The sequence below is a fragment of the Berghia stephanieae genome, chromosome 3 (genome assembly GCF_034508935.2).
Source record: "Berghia stephanieae isolate SIO BIC M18660-M18661 chromosome 3, UCSD_Bste_1.3, whole genome shotgun sequence".
Classification (NCBI taxonomy): domain Eukaryota; kingdom Metazoa; phylum Mollusca; class Gastropoda; order Nudibranchia; family Aeolidiidae; genus Berghia; species Berghia stephanieae.
Genome location: NC_088362.1, coordinates 59,252,417 through 59,267,416, shown reverse-complemented (window position 1 = coordinate 59,267,416; position 15,000 = coordinate 59,252,417). Strand labels below are relative to the sequence as shown.

At 36.6% G+C, this 15,000-nt stretch overlaps 2 protein-coding genes across 2 annotated transcripts in view; both read left to right on the top strand.

Moving 5' to 3' along the window:
- LOC144968091 (uncharacterized) overlaps positions 1-15,000 on the top strand; it is a 264,931-nt gene that overhangs the window by 179,403 nt on the left and 70,528 nt on the right. The gene's annotated exons all lie outside the window — the stretch shown is intronic.
- LOC144966901 (uncharacterized) overlaps positions 1,683-15,000 on the top strand; it is a 17,968-nt gene continuing 4,650 nt past the window's right edge. The window contains exons 1-2 of the mRNA XM_078903605.1: positions 1,683-1,944; positions 4,066-5,203. Coding sequence (XP_078759731.1) covers positions 1,683-1,944; positions 4,066-5,203 — 1,400 coding nt within the window. The remainder of the gene's footprint in view (positions 1,945-4,065; positions 5,204-15,000) is intronic.

Here is a 15,000-nt window from a genome sequence, read left to right as displayed (position 1 = left end):
AGCAGGATTTAATGCTACAGTAGTGTGTCACCACTCTGTTAGAGTCGAAAGAGGGCGGGGCTCTGCAGTATGGGTTTGTGACGTCATCGGTGGCCATTAAATAGAAGAGGGGTGGGGCTGGTCATAATCTTGACAACAGGTTATAAATGACAGTTATAAAGAGAGACTGAGCGATATCCTTTGTTTTAGGATTAACAACTGTGCATTGTGACCAACGAGTTTGGTGAGAGCTTATTGTCTCTCATTAAGGCTAATCTCTTTAACTCTGACAAATGTTGAATTGTTGAGAAAAAAGATTGAAACTTCTTCCAATCTGAATAAGATATCGGCTTGCTTCATAGCTGCTTTTGGTTGACAAATCTACACGGGGCTGCCATATGGTTTTTGTTTCAATCAAATTGCTCTGTATGTGGTGGACTAAGAATATTATTTACTGGTTTGAGTTGACAATAAATGTGTAAAATGTTGAAATAGTGGACAGGAAACTGAATTTCGGTTAATCCCAACATTTTCGATGATCCCAAGGTATTGCGATTATCCTAAGTGGACTGTACCTGAATCTTGAACGAAAAACTATCATATGGATATGATTATAGACAGATTGGTTTCTGGAATTATATTTCCGTCCTCCCTTGCCAACTCTGACGTTCTTGAAATTTAAAAGAAAATAGCCAGAAGGTTTCGGACTTAATTTTCTTTTTTTTCCAAAGGACAATAGTCATAAGGTAAATAATTAAAAAAAAATCCTTTTACAGCACAAGATGGCATGATTTTTTGTTTAAGAGTTTAGAGAAAAACTTGCACATGATAGTCTTCAGCTTTTTTGTTTTGTTTTTATTTTCTATATAGACTCCAACTCAGAGCCTGAAAGTGATGCAGAACAAAGTTCCATATCACATGATTCATTTGTGGTAAGTATGTACATTAAAATAAAATCATAACATTTGTATAGCGTTTATCCACAGTTGGCACCATGCTCAAAATGCTTCACATCAACATATTTTGTGGTGGACAAAACACATTTGCCACAAAAGATGAGACCTGCAGTCTGTTAGGCGCAATACAATATTTCAGGACAAGGACAACACTGTTTTACACCAGTGAGATCTCCTAGTTTTTTGTTGTTAAAATTTTTTCTTTGCAGTGGACTTCGCCAACAATAACACTATTTTAAACCTTCCTTGTTATATTTTGAAGTGATATTCATTGATGAGCCATTCACATTTGAAGTCGTTGTTTTTTTATTTGACAAAATGTGAAAATGATGCGTTTCCAGGAAAAATTAAAATAGCTTCTGTTGGGATTATACTTTTGATCTCGCATTTTGTCCAAATTCTCTTGCATCGTAATGTTTATCAACTTTTTTTGTTAACTATATTGCAGTTGCAAGGTTAGGAAGTTCATATTGTTGCAATGACAACCGTTTATATGTCCAGAATCGTAGTGATATAAAAAATTGTTTTGTAGTTGTTGGTCCTGGTGTAGGATTTAAAGAGTTGGTTAAAAACGGTTTACTGAAACCCTGGTTGGTGTATCTATATTTATCCAAGCACAGTTGAACATATTAAATACTTAGACAATATGTCTGCCTTTCTCAACTCTTTTTTATTATACTTGCATTATTAACCAGCTAATTGTTTAGTTGGATTATTAAACAATGGCTCTTCATGTTTATTGTCAACATGAATAAATTGATTGATCTGTCATCTTTTCCACAAAATATACAGGGTCCCGATTTTGTTGCTGACTCCGAGTCTGATTCCTCTACGTACTCTGTGAGGTACCCAATGCTGAGTACATCATTGTCTTTGGAACCTAGTGCTCATTCCCCAACTCAGTCAGAGCCTCATCCACAACTATCACAGACTGAACCTCGTTGCCAGTCTGGGACCCAGGTTCAACCCGAATGCTATACACTTGCAAACCAACGTGTTACGTGCAATGGTGAGTCATTTTTTTGTCATTCTTCTCCTTTGATATTTGTGGGATCAATTTTAATTTACCCATTCCTTTTAAAAGAAAACTTCCACCCCCTCCATGGTGCTGCATTTGTGTTATTGCATTTTTTTCTGTTTTGGCAGTGCTGCGTCGCAAAATACGCTACCATTTACATAACAAGCACAAATCCAAATTTGATAGGGTGGACATCTTAGAATCTGAAACCCCAATGTGTGAGTGATATCAGTGAAACCAGCCATAAAAATGTTCATGTTTATTTTATTGGGGTTTTTTTTGTCTGTAATAGACTTAAATTGCTTGTATTGTAAGTGTTAAAATGGTTTTTTTGTTACAACCCATCTATAGATAGTATGCAGATGACGTCACTCAGGTCTTTGTTATTGTATTTTGCCATCCGCGTTTATGAGTAATGTTCACTGAACTGTATTAACCCGACTATAAACGTTCATGGATACACACAGTTTTGTGTGTTGGTCCGTTATACTTCCGGATGGCAATGTTATGAGCTTCTTAGCCAAGCGCATACTATCTATATATTAAAACTGTTTCTTTGTATTTCTATGATGCTTAAGGCTTTTTTTCACAGACCAGCTGGAAACTTAACGAGAATCAGAGTAGATAACATTTTTATTAATCTTGCAACCTAAACAGTATATGATGATTGGGAGCATTTAAAGAAAAGCACATTTTCTTTTTAATTTGTCGGTACTAAAATTATACTTTGATAATGTCTGCTGTGCTACAAACCCTTTTGACTTCCAGGTTCAATATTTTTCTTTATTCTAAAATTCTTGGGTTTCCTTTCAATGACAACTGAGATCATTAAAATTCAGCTCACAACATGATGTGTGTAGATTTGATGAAAACATATGTTCGAGTTGAGAAGCAGTGTTCACGAACTTGCTGATCGTTTTTACTAGCATTTATTTTCCTAACTTACCTGTGTCAATTAACAAAGGCAAGACTCAAATATTTTCTATCTGAACAGTGTGTTTGTTATTGAAATATTTCCGGCATATACATGTCATATTTCATTCCCACAAAATATAAATCAGGATTAAGTTGTCTGGGCATCAGCATCGTTCAGGCAGTTGGGGGGAAGTCTTTAAGGAATTAATGAAGCCGATGCTCAACCGGTCTGGAGGACGTTTGATTGATGTCGGCTGTTTGTTCTGCCAGCCGGTGATGTTTTCTCACTCCCTCAATGACAAAGAAAGTCATTGTTATGACTATGAACTATAGTCTATTATTACTTTTGTTACTATATTAATTGTTACTTATTGCCGCTACTGTTTATTATTATTATTATTATTATTATTATTATTATTATTATTATTATTATTATTATTATTATTATTATATTATTATTATTATTATTATTATTATATTATGATATTGCCTTCATTGCATTCTATTACTATTATTGATATAATTAATTTCTGATTGTTGTAAATAATTTATGTGAATTGAATTTTGTCGATTGGCCAAGGGCCTACAATAAACTTAAATGAAATGTTAGTCTTTGGATAGGACTTGGGTCTATTCTTGATTGCTTTTCCGCCTGAGTCGAGTGAAGCATTTGGAGTAAATTTTGTTGCTCAACGTAAAAAACATGACGCTTACCATTCCGCTGATACTGATACCTCCAAGGGGTGGTTGGGGAAAAACCTAAAATTCTTTTGACATTCTGTCTGATTATTCGCTGAAACAACAAAGGACAATCTATGTATTCAGATGAGACTTCAATGTGTTACTATTCCGATTTATGTTCATATTTTGATTATAATGAAGAGGGAGCCCTGAACCCAGTGAAGTGGGTGGATTGATCTATTTATTTCTATTTCAAAACAAAAATATGGCGTCTTTTCACTGGATTTGTTATGTGGCAGAGGTCTCCACAAATCTAACATACCTCTTCCAAAGGAATAGATGGTAGAAAAGTATATAACAAGAAGGAATTATGACAGTTACTTGTCCAGGCCTTAAATATTTGGAATGCTATTCCTCTCTATCGCTGTCATGTAGCTGATGTGCATACGATCTGTCTATTGATTTATTTTCATAGTTCATAGCATGATGTGCTTTATTTTCTTCTTTTTTTTCCAGAGAAATACAAAAAGCCAAGGAGACCCTGTCCATACTGTGGACAGTTGCAAACAAAACTCTCAAGGCATTTGATGAGGAAACACAAAGATGAGACAGAAGTTACAGAGGCCATGAAACAGCCTGTAAAGGAAAGGGATAGAACAATGGAATATCTCAAGAAAAAGGGCATTTTTTATTCAAACACTAGAAACAATTCAATAGTTATGCGTGAGAGAGCACAAGGGTCACATGAAGTTGTTATGTGTGCTGGCTGTAAGGGGTTTTACTCTGGACGAAGGGTTTATGAACACAAAAAGAAATGTAGTACTGAGCATGCTCTGTGTACTGGGGTTGTAAAATTTTATCCCGTGGCTTCCAATGCAAGTAAAGAAATAAAGGAGAATATTCTTGACAAATTTCGGAATGATGAAGTGGGAAATTTGTGTCGATCAGACAAAGCTATAGTATTGTTAGGAACAAAATTGTGGAGTAAAAGTTCAAAGAAGGAGAGAAAAGTTATAATGAGTGATTTACGCATCTTAGGAAATTTGATTTTAAAAACTAGGAAGAGAACAAATCAACCTTCTTTCTCTGGAGAGGACGTGGTGAAGCGTTGTAACTTTAATGAAATATCGCAAACCATTTCTGAAATGACTTTGAAAGAGGATGGGACATTGAAAGCAGGCTTGAAGCTTTCAATTGGATTTATATTGAAAAAGTTAATTAATTTCTTAAAAGGGGAATATATAATGCAAAACAAAATGGAAGAATCCGCAGAGATAGATTTGTTCAAAGCTGTCCTGGATTATAATTGGGATAGTATTTTTTTTACAGCCAGAGTTCAATGTGAAGCAAAGAGAACAAATTTGAGAAAACCCAAAGAGATGCCATTAGAGAATGATATAAAGAAGCTACGGCAATTTATTACTGAAGAGATGGTCCGTATTTGTGAGGATGATTATCAATTATTTGATTCACATATGTTTGTTAGGCTTCGCAATGTCATCGTAGCTAGGCTTACAATGTTTAATGCGAGGAGAGGCGGAGAACCCGCAAGGATGTTGTTAAAAGACTGGAATGATGCAGATTCAGGTGTATGGGTTGATCCCCAGCTTGTACAACATGTCACTGATCCTCTGGAAAAAGCGTTACTTGAGAAGTATAAGCTGGCCTATCAGTCTGGAAAAGGAAGCAAGATGTTGGTCCCTGTGTTGATACCCAATGACACAATTCAGCCTTTAAGGAAACTTGCACAGGAGCGTAAAGCTGTTGATATTTCAGACAACCCATTTCTTTTTCCAAATACAGGAATATCCAAAGATCATGTAAGTGGTTACATTGCCATCAAATATGTCACTTCCTTAGTAAAGGATTTAGAGAAACCCCAGTTGTTAATAGCTGATAAATTCAGGCACCGAGCTTCGACATTATTTGCCTTACTTGATGTCCCACAACACGAGAGAGATGTCTTCTATCGACATATGGGACACAGTGAATCAATCAATCAAAACATTTATCAGTGTCCACTTGCAATACGAGAAATAACAGAAGTTGGTCATTTTTTGGGTCAAATTGATAACTCAGCATCGGTCACTGGGGAAGGAAATTGTAACATTGAAACAAATGACTCTGTAGTGAATAGAGACTCAAATGCAAATTTTGGAACATCCATAGTAACAGCTGCAAATCAAGAAGAAATTTTGATGGTGAAGCAGGAGTGCCAAATCAGCTTACGTGTTCTTCAAAACAAACTGAACCCAAGAGGAATTCAAGCAAAAATCGGAGATACATGTCATGGTCAGATGAGGATACAGATAGAGTCAAGTCATATTTTAAAAACTTTGTCGAAGATGTTTCAGCACATGGTTCAAGGGGATCATTACCTAGAAAGTCTGAAATTATTCTGTTCTTAAAACACCACAGGGTATTTTCACAAAAAGGAATCCCTGAAGGTACACTAATTAGTTTGGTGAAGACAAAGATTTTTAATGAAAGAAATAAATATAGAAGGGAAAGAGCGTTTCAATCGGTGTAATGACAATCATGAATTTGATTTGTATTACATTCATTGTATTGTATAGTGTTATTGACATATTTTGGGGGTTTACAAAAACGTTTTATCTTTATATAGTACAATCTGTTCATCATTGGAATATCCTTTTTTATATTATATGAACATTCATTTGCTCAGCTTGAGAGACAAATGCTTTGTAGAACCATAGCTGCCAACCGTTCTGTTAAAAACGGATTTGTTCCGTATTTGACTTCCTGAGTCCGTAAGTGCTTATTTTTAGTTCAAAATCCGTATTTTGTAATTTTTGACTAATTTGTGGTAAAAAAGCCATGTGAGCCTAATGAATTATTATTATTGATCCATTATTATTACTATTACTACTACTACTATTGTTGTTATTATTATTATCATTATTATTGGTGTCCAGTGAGAGCATAATCTCCATTTGTGTAGCTCTTTAATTTGAATTATGCCTCTATCATAAATGATTTTCAACAATTAAAAAAGTTCCATTCGTTTATATGACGCCTGTATTTTACTCAAACCTTTCATAATGTATTGGAGATTTGCATAGGATATGGATGTTAGCCTCGATATACTTTGAATATTCTAAGACAGTATTGATACTTTCACTATTTGTTACAAATATTATTTTAATTAAGAATAAAATTAAATCCACCTTTTTGATTGGAAGGTATTCAATAAGAAAATCAATTGCTTATATTGATTAAAGATGACAATGATTATTTCCCTTTATTAATTTATGAAATATATAAATTTAATCCCAAAAACATCTTCATCTGATTTTAATTTTTTTTTTTTCAAGCAAGCTTTTGTAACGGTTTAGGTTCAAGAAAAATAAGTATACTCCATTTTTAGGTGTGTTTATCTTGTCAAAGTAAAGAAGTAGGAATTCTCTAATATTTAGAGGTGCATTTTACTATAACTACTATTATAGTATACTACTTAAAGACCATTATGTTGCATGAAAGAAAACATATATGCAATCGTCTACTTTTTATCTGAACTCACCTAATTTTTACCCCAAAACGCCCTCTCAAGTGATGTACCAGGTTGGTAGTTATGCATTTCTAACCATCTTAAGTTATTTCATTTATTTTACAATTGTGCTTCTTGTGTATTGGTCCTTATCAAAGTTGAGGCAGTTGAATTCTTTCTTTATATTGTCCGTTCTGAATTTTGATCTCATTGTGGAAAGCTCCCATAGCGGGCAGGGAGGTACACACTGTGTCTTCTATCCCCTTATATCTGTTTTCCAACATGCTTTCAGTCTTTGTCTTGGAATGAGATTACTTGTTTTTTTCCTGGCCCTCGCCGGAGTCCTAGCTGGGAGGGAAGCAGTCAAATGCATTTTATTGTTTTGGGAGATGATATTTTTTTCCTTGTAAATCATCTCTCTGTTATGTATTATTACTATATTTGTTATTTTTTAATGTATAATGTAAGCATTTGAGTGTGTTCCTCTTTGTTGGATTTTGTTCTTGTGTCCGGATAAGACTTATAGGTGATCTCAAACTAAGTACATTGGTGATACGCTCTTGGAATCTACATCTGATCCCTATTTGTTCCAGTTCCCCTATGTCTTACTTTCTCTTGGATGCTTCAACTGTAATTCTAGAACTTTTTACTATCCAATTTTCTTCCTTTTTACTGGCGCTGATATAACCTAAATGTGTTGCAAGCGCCGTAAAACCCTTAAAAACAAAACAACAATCATTGTGGAAAGTGTCATTTTAACGATTCAAATGTGCTGGTACTAAACCCGATAATTGAGCAACATTTGGACTAGCCTCTGTCATCTCAAACTTGTTAGTGTTAGTAATAGTAATTAAAAAGGCTGACTTTTATATGTTGCGATTCGATGAAGGGGGGGGGGGGGCGGGGCTTCGGCACACATCGCCCCTCATCCCGGGCCAAATGAGCGTTCCTTATTTTATTTTTGAAAAGTTGGCAGCTATGTAGAACTATCTGAAAGAATCAGATATGGCAGAATAAAAAGTCTTTCTACTAACCCTAACTTAATTGGCCAATGTAGCTTTATGTTCAGCATTTTCTAGATACCTAATGTAAAATTTCACTATTCTTTTCATGATAATTTTAAGAGTTGCAATCTTTAGAGGTGACTGTCAAGAAATGACACCTCTGTGCATTTAATTTCATTCTTTCTTTATCCCCTCATCCTTAATCAGAATAATAATAATTAATAATGAAAAAAAATGCAGCAACGACAGCTTAGAACGGCATAAAGTGCTTAAGAATTATTTTTTTTGCATTAAACTTTATTCAAACGATTTTCAACACTTTTGCTTCACAGTTTATGCTTTTTAACAAATGCAATTAAGCAACTTACCAGCAACAACATATTGGTTTGTTATCATTTGAGGGTTTTCTCAGTAAAACTGTTTCTATCCTTTTATGTTGCACTGTACACATAGCAAACTTCATGCTTTTATTTGGTGACCAAAGACTTATGTGATACAGTGGATGAATGTTTGTGATGGCTTTTGGAACTGAAATAAACCTGCAATATGATTTGTAGACTTCTATCGTTATGTATCATTTTTCGGTCAAATGTAAATGTAATTTTACACGAGCTTGATGTATCATAAAACCCACAATGAGCTCAACGTGCAGCTGGTAGTACATTTATATGGACACGAACAACGTTGTTGCAATTCAGTAACGTACTCCAATTAACACAAGTGAGACTGTAAATGAGACTTTTACAATGACTCTGCATCGCCACAAATATGGATTCGAACCCTGGCAACTCGGGCGTCAGACGAACTGTCTACCACGAAACCAAAGCAAGCATTGTGCAAGTTAAAGTGAATGAGATGTTGATTGAAGCCGTTCATTGTGTCCATCAGATCTGCTGTCCTATCCATCCAACTCCATTCACTGGGTGGGGTTCCCGACTTCCCATAATGGGCAGGGACGTACTCGTTGCGTCTTCTATCCCCCTATGTCTGTTTTCCAACTTGTTTTCTGTCTTTGTCTCGGGATGGGATTACTTGGTTTTGTCCAGGACCTGGCTGGGAGGGAAACAGTCAAATGTATAGTTCGAGTTTTGGGAGATTATATTTTTCCCTTGTAAATCATCTGTCTGTTATGCTCTTTATTGTTTTGTTTACATATTATTTATGCTTTGTAAACATTTGAGTGTATCCCTCTTTGTTGGGACCTGTGCTTGTGTCTGAATGAGACGTTTAGGTGATCTCAAACTAAGTACTTTGATAGTGGGCTCTTGGAATCTACTGTTTCCTATTTGAAACAAATCCCCTTTGCCTTACTTTTTCTTGGGTGCTCTAATTGTAGTTCCAGAACTTTTTACTATCCCATTTTCTTCCTTTTTACTGGCGCTGATATGACCTTAATGTGTTGCAAGCGCCGTAAAACCCTTAAAAACAAAACAAAACAAACCAAGTCCATTCAGTGGTATACAACAACAACAAATAAACTCCTCTGCCTGGTCCCTTCTATCTCTGATCTTAACCTGGGTCGTCAGGTTTCTAAAGGGGTCGGGGACTGCAAAAACAATGGCGCACGGAGCAACTGGGAATATTTTTTGCCGTGTTTGAGTCCCAGGTTATTTCCCTGAGCGCCCCTTCTGAGGGATGGACCTTCCCAGGAGTTAGTAAATGCGTTGCTCGGCCACTTCACTCTACGCACACTGGGATAAGCTTCGACACTATGGCCATGAAGCTCTTAATCTTAAGGACTTACTTTATTTTAGACAATTTGGTGGTAGCTCACTTGAAAATGCACTCTTAGGTATACACATATATAAACATATACTGGGCTCCCTAAAAGGGTTTTTTAATGTGGTCTCCCTAAAAACATGTTTTTACCAAATGTCTCCTTAAAGCTACAGAAACACTTAGTAAAACATTAGGGGGACCGAGTAATTTTCTATATACCATTGTGATCATCAAGCATCAGAATTGTGTTCATAAATCATTGTAGGGAATCAAACTATACTCATTTGAACAAAGATTGAACAGTTTAATCAATTTGAACAAGACATATGCTTGGTCCTCCAATTGGTGCATTTCACAGTGGTCACCTTAATAGTGGATTGATACTTATATATATAAATATATATATATATATATGAGTGTCGGTGGGTACTCGTAGGTACGAAGGTGCTCGATAATGATGGTTAGAGCTAATATAAAAATATAAATGGGATCACTCACTTATATGTGGCCAAAACATATGTTTCATCCACGTCGTCAGTTGGCATATGAATGCCACAGAAACATATGTTTTGGCCACATATAAGTGACTGATCTCATTTATATATTTATATATATATATATATATATATATATATATATATATATATATATATATAGAGAGAGAGAGAGAGAGAGAGAGAGAGAGAGAGAGAGGATGAAATACTGTAAACATAAATCAATTACTTACAGCAAGTAATGACATCCAATCAGCGTTCAACACAATAACAATTACACAGGCAATGCGTATCAATCACCACCACCACATTAATCTATTCTTCCGACCCAACATCACGTCCAAGAATTGCTTCTAGGTCCCACTCTTGTGCCTGAAGATATCTTGTGTTGTCATGCATTATACTACGTCTATTTTTTTAAATTACCACAATAGGGTTCAACTGTCGTGACATCACTTCCCTCGAAATGACGCACGGTATCTGGTTCTAAACTATCGGAACATTCTGATCACATGACATGTGAAAAAGTTCTAGGCAGCATGAAGAATAAAAAGTACCGATTTTCTTTGTTTAGAGCCACGCTGTAGGTTGCTAGGCGGATGTGACATCAGACTATTGAATCAAATTTCGTCAGTTATTTCGTCAGCACCATCAGAAATTTCTGGATTCAGATGAGACCGAACTGCAGTCCCCTCCGTACTAAAGTCAAAACAAGATCTTGACCGCTTCAAACGTCTGGCCCATGACCCTGACCAGTGGAAATACTTGACAACACGGATAAAGAGCAGCTATACTCATCCAGATTTTAAAAAAATATGTGACTGAATCACACAATTCTCAGCAAGCGTCATTCAGACTGAGAGGCTTACTCCTACTACTACTACTACTACTACTACTACTACTACTACTACTACTACTACTACTACTACTACTACTACTACTACAACAACTACTACTACAACAACAACAACAACAAAAACAACAACAACTACTACTACTACTACTACTACTACTACTACTACTACTACTACTACTACTACTACTACTACTACAATTTCGTCGACCATTATGCATGCGCGATTTGACGCAGATGGTTGGGGTGGGGGATCCAAATTCCAAATTGTCAATAGAGTTATAACTGCCGTAGTCTGAATAAGTAATGTATTTAAAAATTTGGCCAGAAAGTTCGTCCTTTCAATAAATATCGATCAATTTAAATCTTGACTGCACGCGGATTCGAGCTCGACCCCTTTCCTTGTGATACGAGTGGCCTACCAACTGAGTTATCGGGACCCACACGGCCCCCTTATCACAGTTTGTTTATTTGATCAAGAGAAATCATCACATCTAATTAGGATGGCATTCCAATCACGTCTAGCCGACACTTTGAAATTCCAAGAACTTACATAGACATAGAGAGATGGATTGGCAGGCAGAGGCAGAGGAGAAAGAAAATAAGAGCGATTGAGTGAATGAAGTGGATAGAGACGGAGAAGAGGATATGTATATATATATATATATATATATATATATATATATATAGAGAGAGAGAGAGAGAGAGAGAGAGAGAGAAAGAGAGAGAGATAGAGAGGGAGAAAGAGAGAGAGATAGAGAGATAGAAAGAGAGAGATAGAGAGAGAAAGAAAGAAAGAAAGAGAGAGAGAGAGAGAGAGAGAGAGAGAGCGAAAGGAAGGAAGAAAGAAAAAAAAAGAAAAAAAGAAAGGGAGAGAGAGAGAGAGAGAGAGAGAGAGAGAGAGAGAGAGAGGAAGAAAGAAAAAAAGAAAAAAAAGAAAGAAAGAGAAAGAAAGAGAGAGAGAGAGAGAGAGAGAGAGAGAGAGAGAGAGAGAGAGAGAGAGAGAGAGAGAGAGAGCGAAAGAAAGAGATGTAAGATAAAGAATGAAAGAAAGAGGGAGATCGAGAGAAAGATAAAGAAAATAAGAGCGATTGAGCGAGATTGATATATATTTATATGGACTTATGGGGTGTAATAATGGGTTATTTTGTTGGTTTGTTTTTGTTTTTGTTTGGGTTTTGAGCCCAAAACAGTCCTTGTTAGACATTTTGTTGTTTTTTATTTTCATCGAATCTGTTGTTATATTCAATTTTATTTATTACTTTTTATTGTTTTTGTTAGGGTTTTTACCCCAAAACATTGCTTTGCACTTTGGGTTTTAAAAAAAATGTAAGGTGTTATATTCAATTTTGTTTAGTACTTTTCATTGTTATTATCAGTCTGTTGAACCCAAATCATTCCTTGTTAGATTATTTGTCGTTTAAAAAAGATCCAAGCTGTTATATTCATTTTTGTTCATTGAATTACTGTTCGTTAGGTCCGTATTTGGGGGTCCCGATAGCTCAGTCGGTAGAGCACTCGCTTCAAACGCAAAGGGACCAAGTTCGATCACGGGTGCAGTCGAGATATTTGTCTACCCCCCCCCCCCCACACCCCTTTGTCCACCCAGCAGAGAATGGGTTGTTGAGTCTGTTAGATTTGGCGGAAAGTACTTTGCGATAGACTAGCATCCTAACCAAAGGGTAGCAAGCAATTGCTATTGTCCGTTTCACGCTGTAGAGACCGGGATAAACTCCGGCTCCACGGGACCAATGGCTCTGAAGGACTAATTTGATTTTGAGACCCGTATTCGCATTTTTTTTTTTTTGGGGGGGGGGGGGGGGTTAAAATGGAAATGGGGGGGGGGGGGGGCAAATAGTGTTCGTCGTATTCAGAATGGAGAATAAAGAATACTGTAAGCCAAGGTATGATATGTTTGACATGCCCTTACAGAGATAACGTCAACATAGCATTGCGCATGCGTCTCTCTAATCAGCCGAAGAATGCCCTTGGTTAATGAGATATCACTAAATTTAATGTATTTCATAAGTATAAGGTTAAGGGTTATATTTTCATTTGAGAAAAGTACGTACCTAGTCCATATAATAGCATTTTGAAAAGAGATTTCTCAAATATAATTAGTTATATCTCATTAACCAAACGATAGAGAGACGCATGAGCAATGCTATGTTGACGTTCTCTCTGTAAGGGCATGTAGTATGTTGAGTGGTCTGATTCATGGACCGAGACTATGACGAAAGTCCGAGACTATTTCCGTTGTCTCGGACTAAAACGCGTAACGAGCTATTCACGAAGCCCGACCGTGCAACGTCTTAGACTAAACGAGGGACTAAACGTGTGAAATTTACACCCGCGATCTGGCAGGCGTAATTAGTATTGTCTGGGACTAAATATCGAAATTATATTATGTGCTACAGGCTGGGGGAAATAATTGTGCATGCAACGCTTAGAGCATTGTCAACGCTGTCATAGAAGTGCCATCGTTACTTATATTTACTAAAAATATTACAGACACACAATTGCAAACAATTTTTACAACCCTTAACTTGTCTCACACCATTTTTCTCTCTCCTCTTCCCTCCTTCCCCCCACCTCTCTCTCTCTTTCTCTCTCTCTTTCTCTCTCTCTCTCTCTCTTCTCTCTCCCTCTCTCTCTCTCTCTCTCTCTCTCTCTCTCCTCTCTCTCCCCCTCTCTCTCTCTCTCTCTCTTTCTCGCTCCCTACCCCCCCCCCCCCCGACGTTGCTGCTGCTGCTGATGCTGCTGCTCCTGCTGCTGCTGCTGCTGCTGATGATGATGATGATGATGATGATGATGATGATGATGATGATGATGATGATAATAATAATGAAGCGACATTGATCTTGTCATAATCCAACGCCAATAAATGATAGGACGTGCAAGTAATACCTGGGTGGCTAGGTCTATATCATATTGCGGAAAGTACTTTGGAATTAACTCACGTCTGTTAACGTTTATTTTGCTCTATAAATTGGGAAAACGTCGGGTTGAAAGACTCCTTGTGTATATTAAACAGCCAATTGTACGTATGTGTTGATGCTTATGATAAAAAACGAAACGTCATGAAAGAGTATGAAGTTGTTTTTTTCTTCTAAATTTCTTTCTTGCTTTGTCTGGCACCTTTCATACACACTTGTTCGTATCTTTATCTTACACCGGTTCCAGCTCCTTATTTTCCTAATTTGATATTTTCAAAACAATAAAACGGAGCAACTCAAATGACTTCGTCCTCGTCCTCTAGTGTTCAATGTTTGTGTTGTTTGGTGCAAGCGAGGGTTCACAGCGTAAAACGCGTGCCCTTGTGAATAAGAATATATGTATTAAAATTGTCCCAACTTACGGGAACCTCTGTGGTGTAATGGTACCACGTCTGACAGGTAATCAGAAGGTCTGAGGTTAAATCCCCAGTCGAGATCAACTGAATTTTGGAGGTGTTTTTTTATTTTCTTGTATTTTTCTTTCTTTGTTTTGTCTGGCACCTTTCATAAACACTTGTTCAGATCGTTATGAAATTTCAGTTTGCCATTTTAATACTCCAAGTCGCCATAAAATTATTGATAAGGATTAAAACGACTTCTCCTTCACTCCAGCATTTGCCGTCGAGATTATGGAAATGTATTTGCTCACGTGATTACTTTGTTAAATTGGATCTCTTCACGGTTGCGTGCGCAAATCCAATGGTGTTGACTCTACAGGAAATTCCCGGAGGAATAATAGAATAGATAGTGAGATGGCGTAAACGAAACCAAGTAATAATGAAGGAGGAAAAAAAAAACAACGTACAGAAAGATGGGAACAAATTAAATGCACGGAAAAGCCATTGAACAGAGAAAAAGAATAAGAATGGTTTCGAAG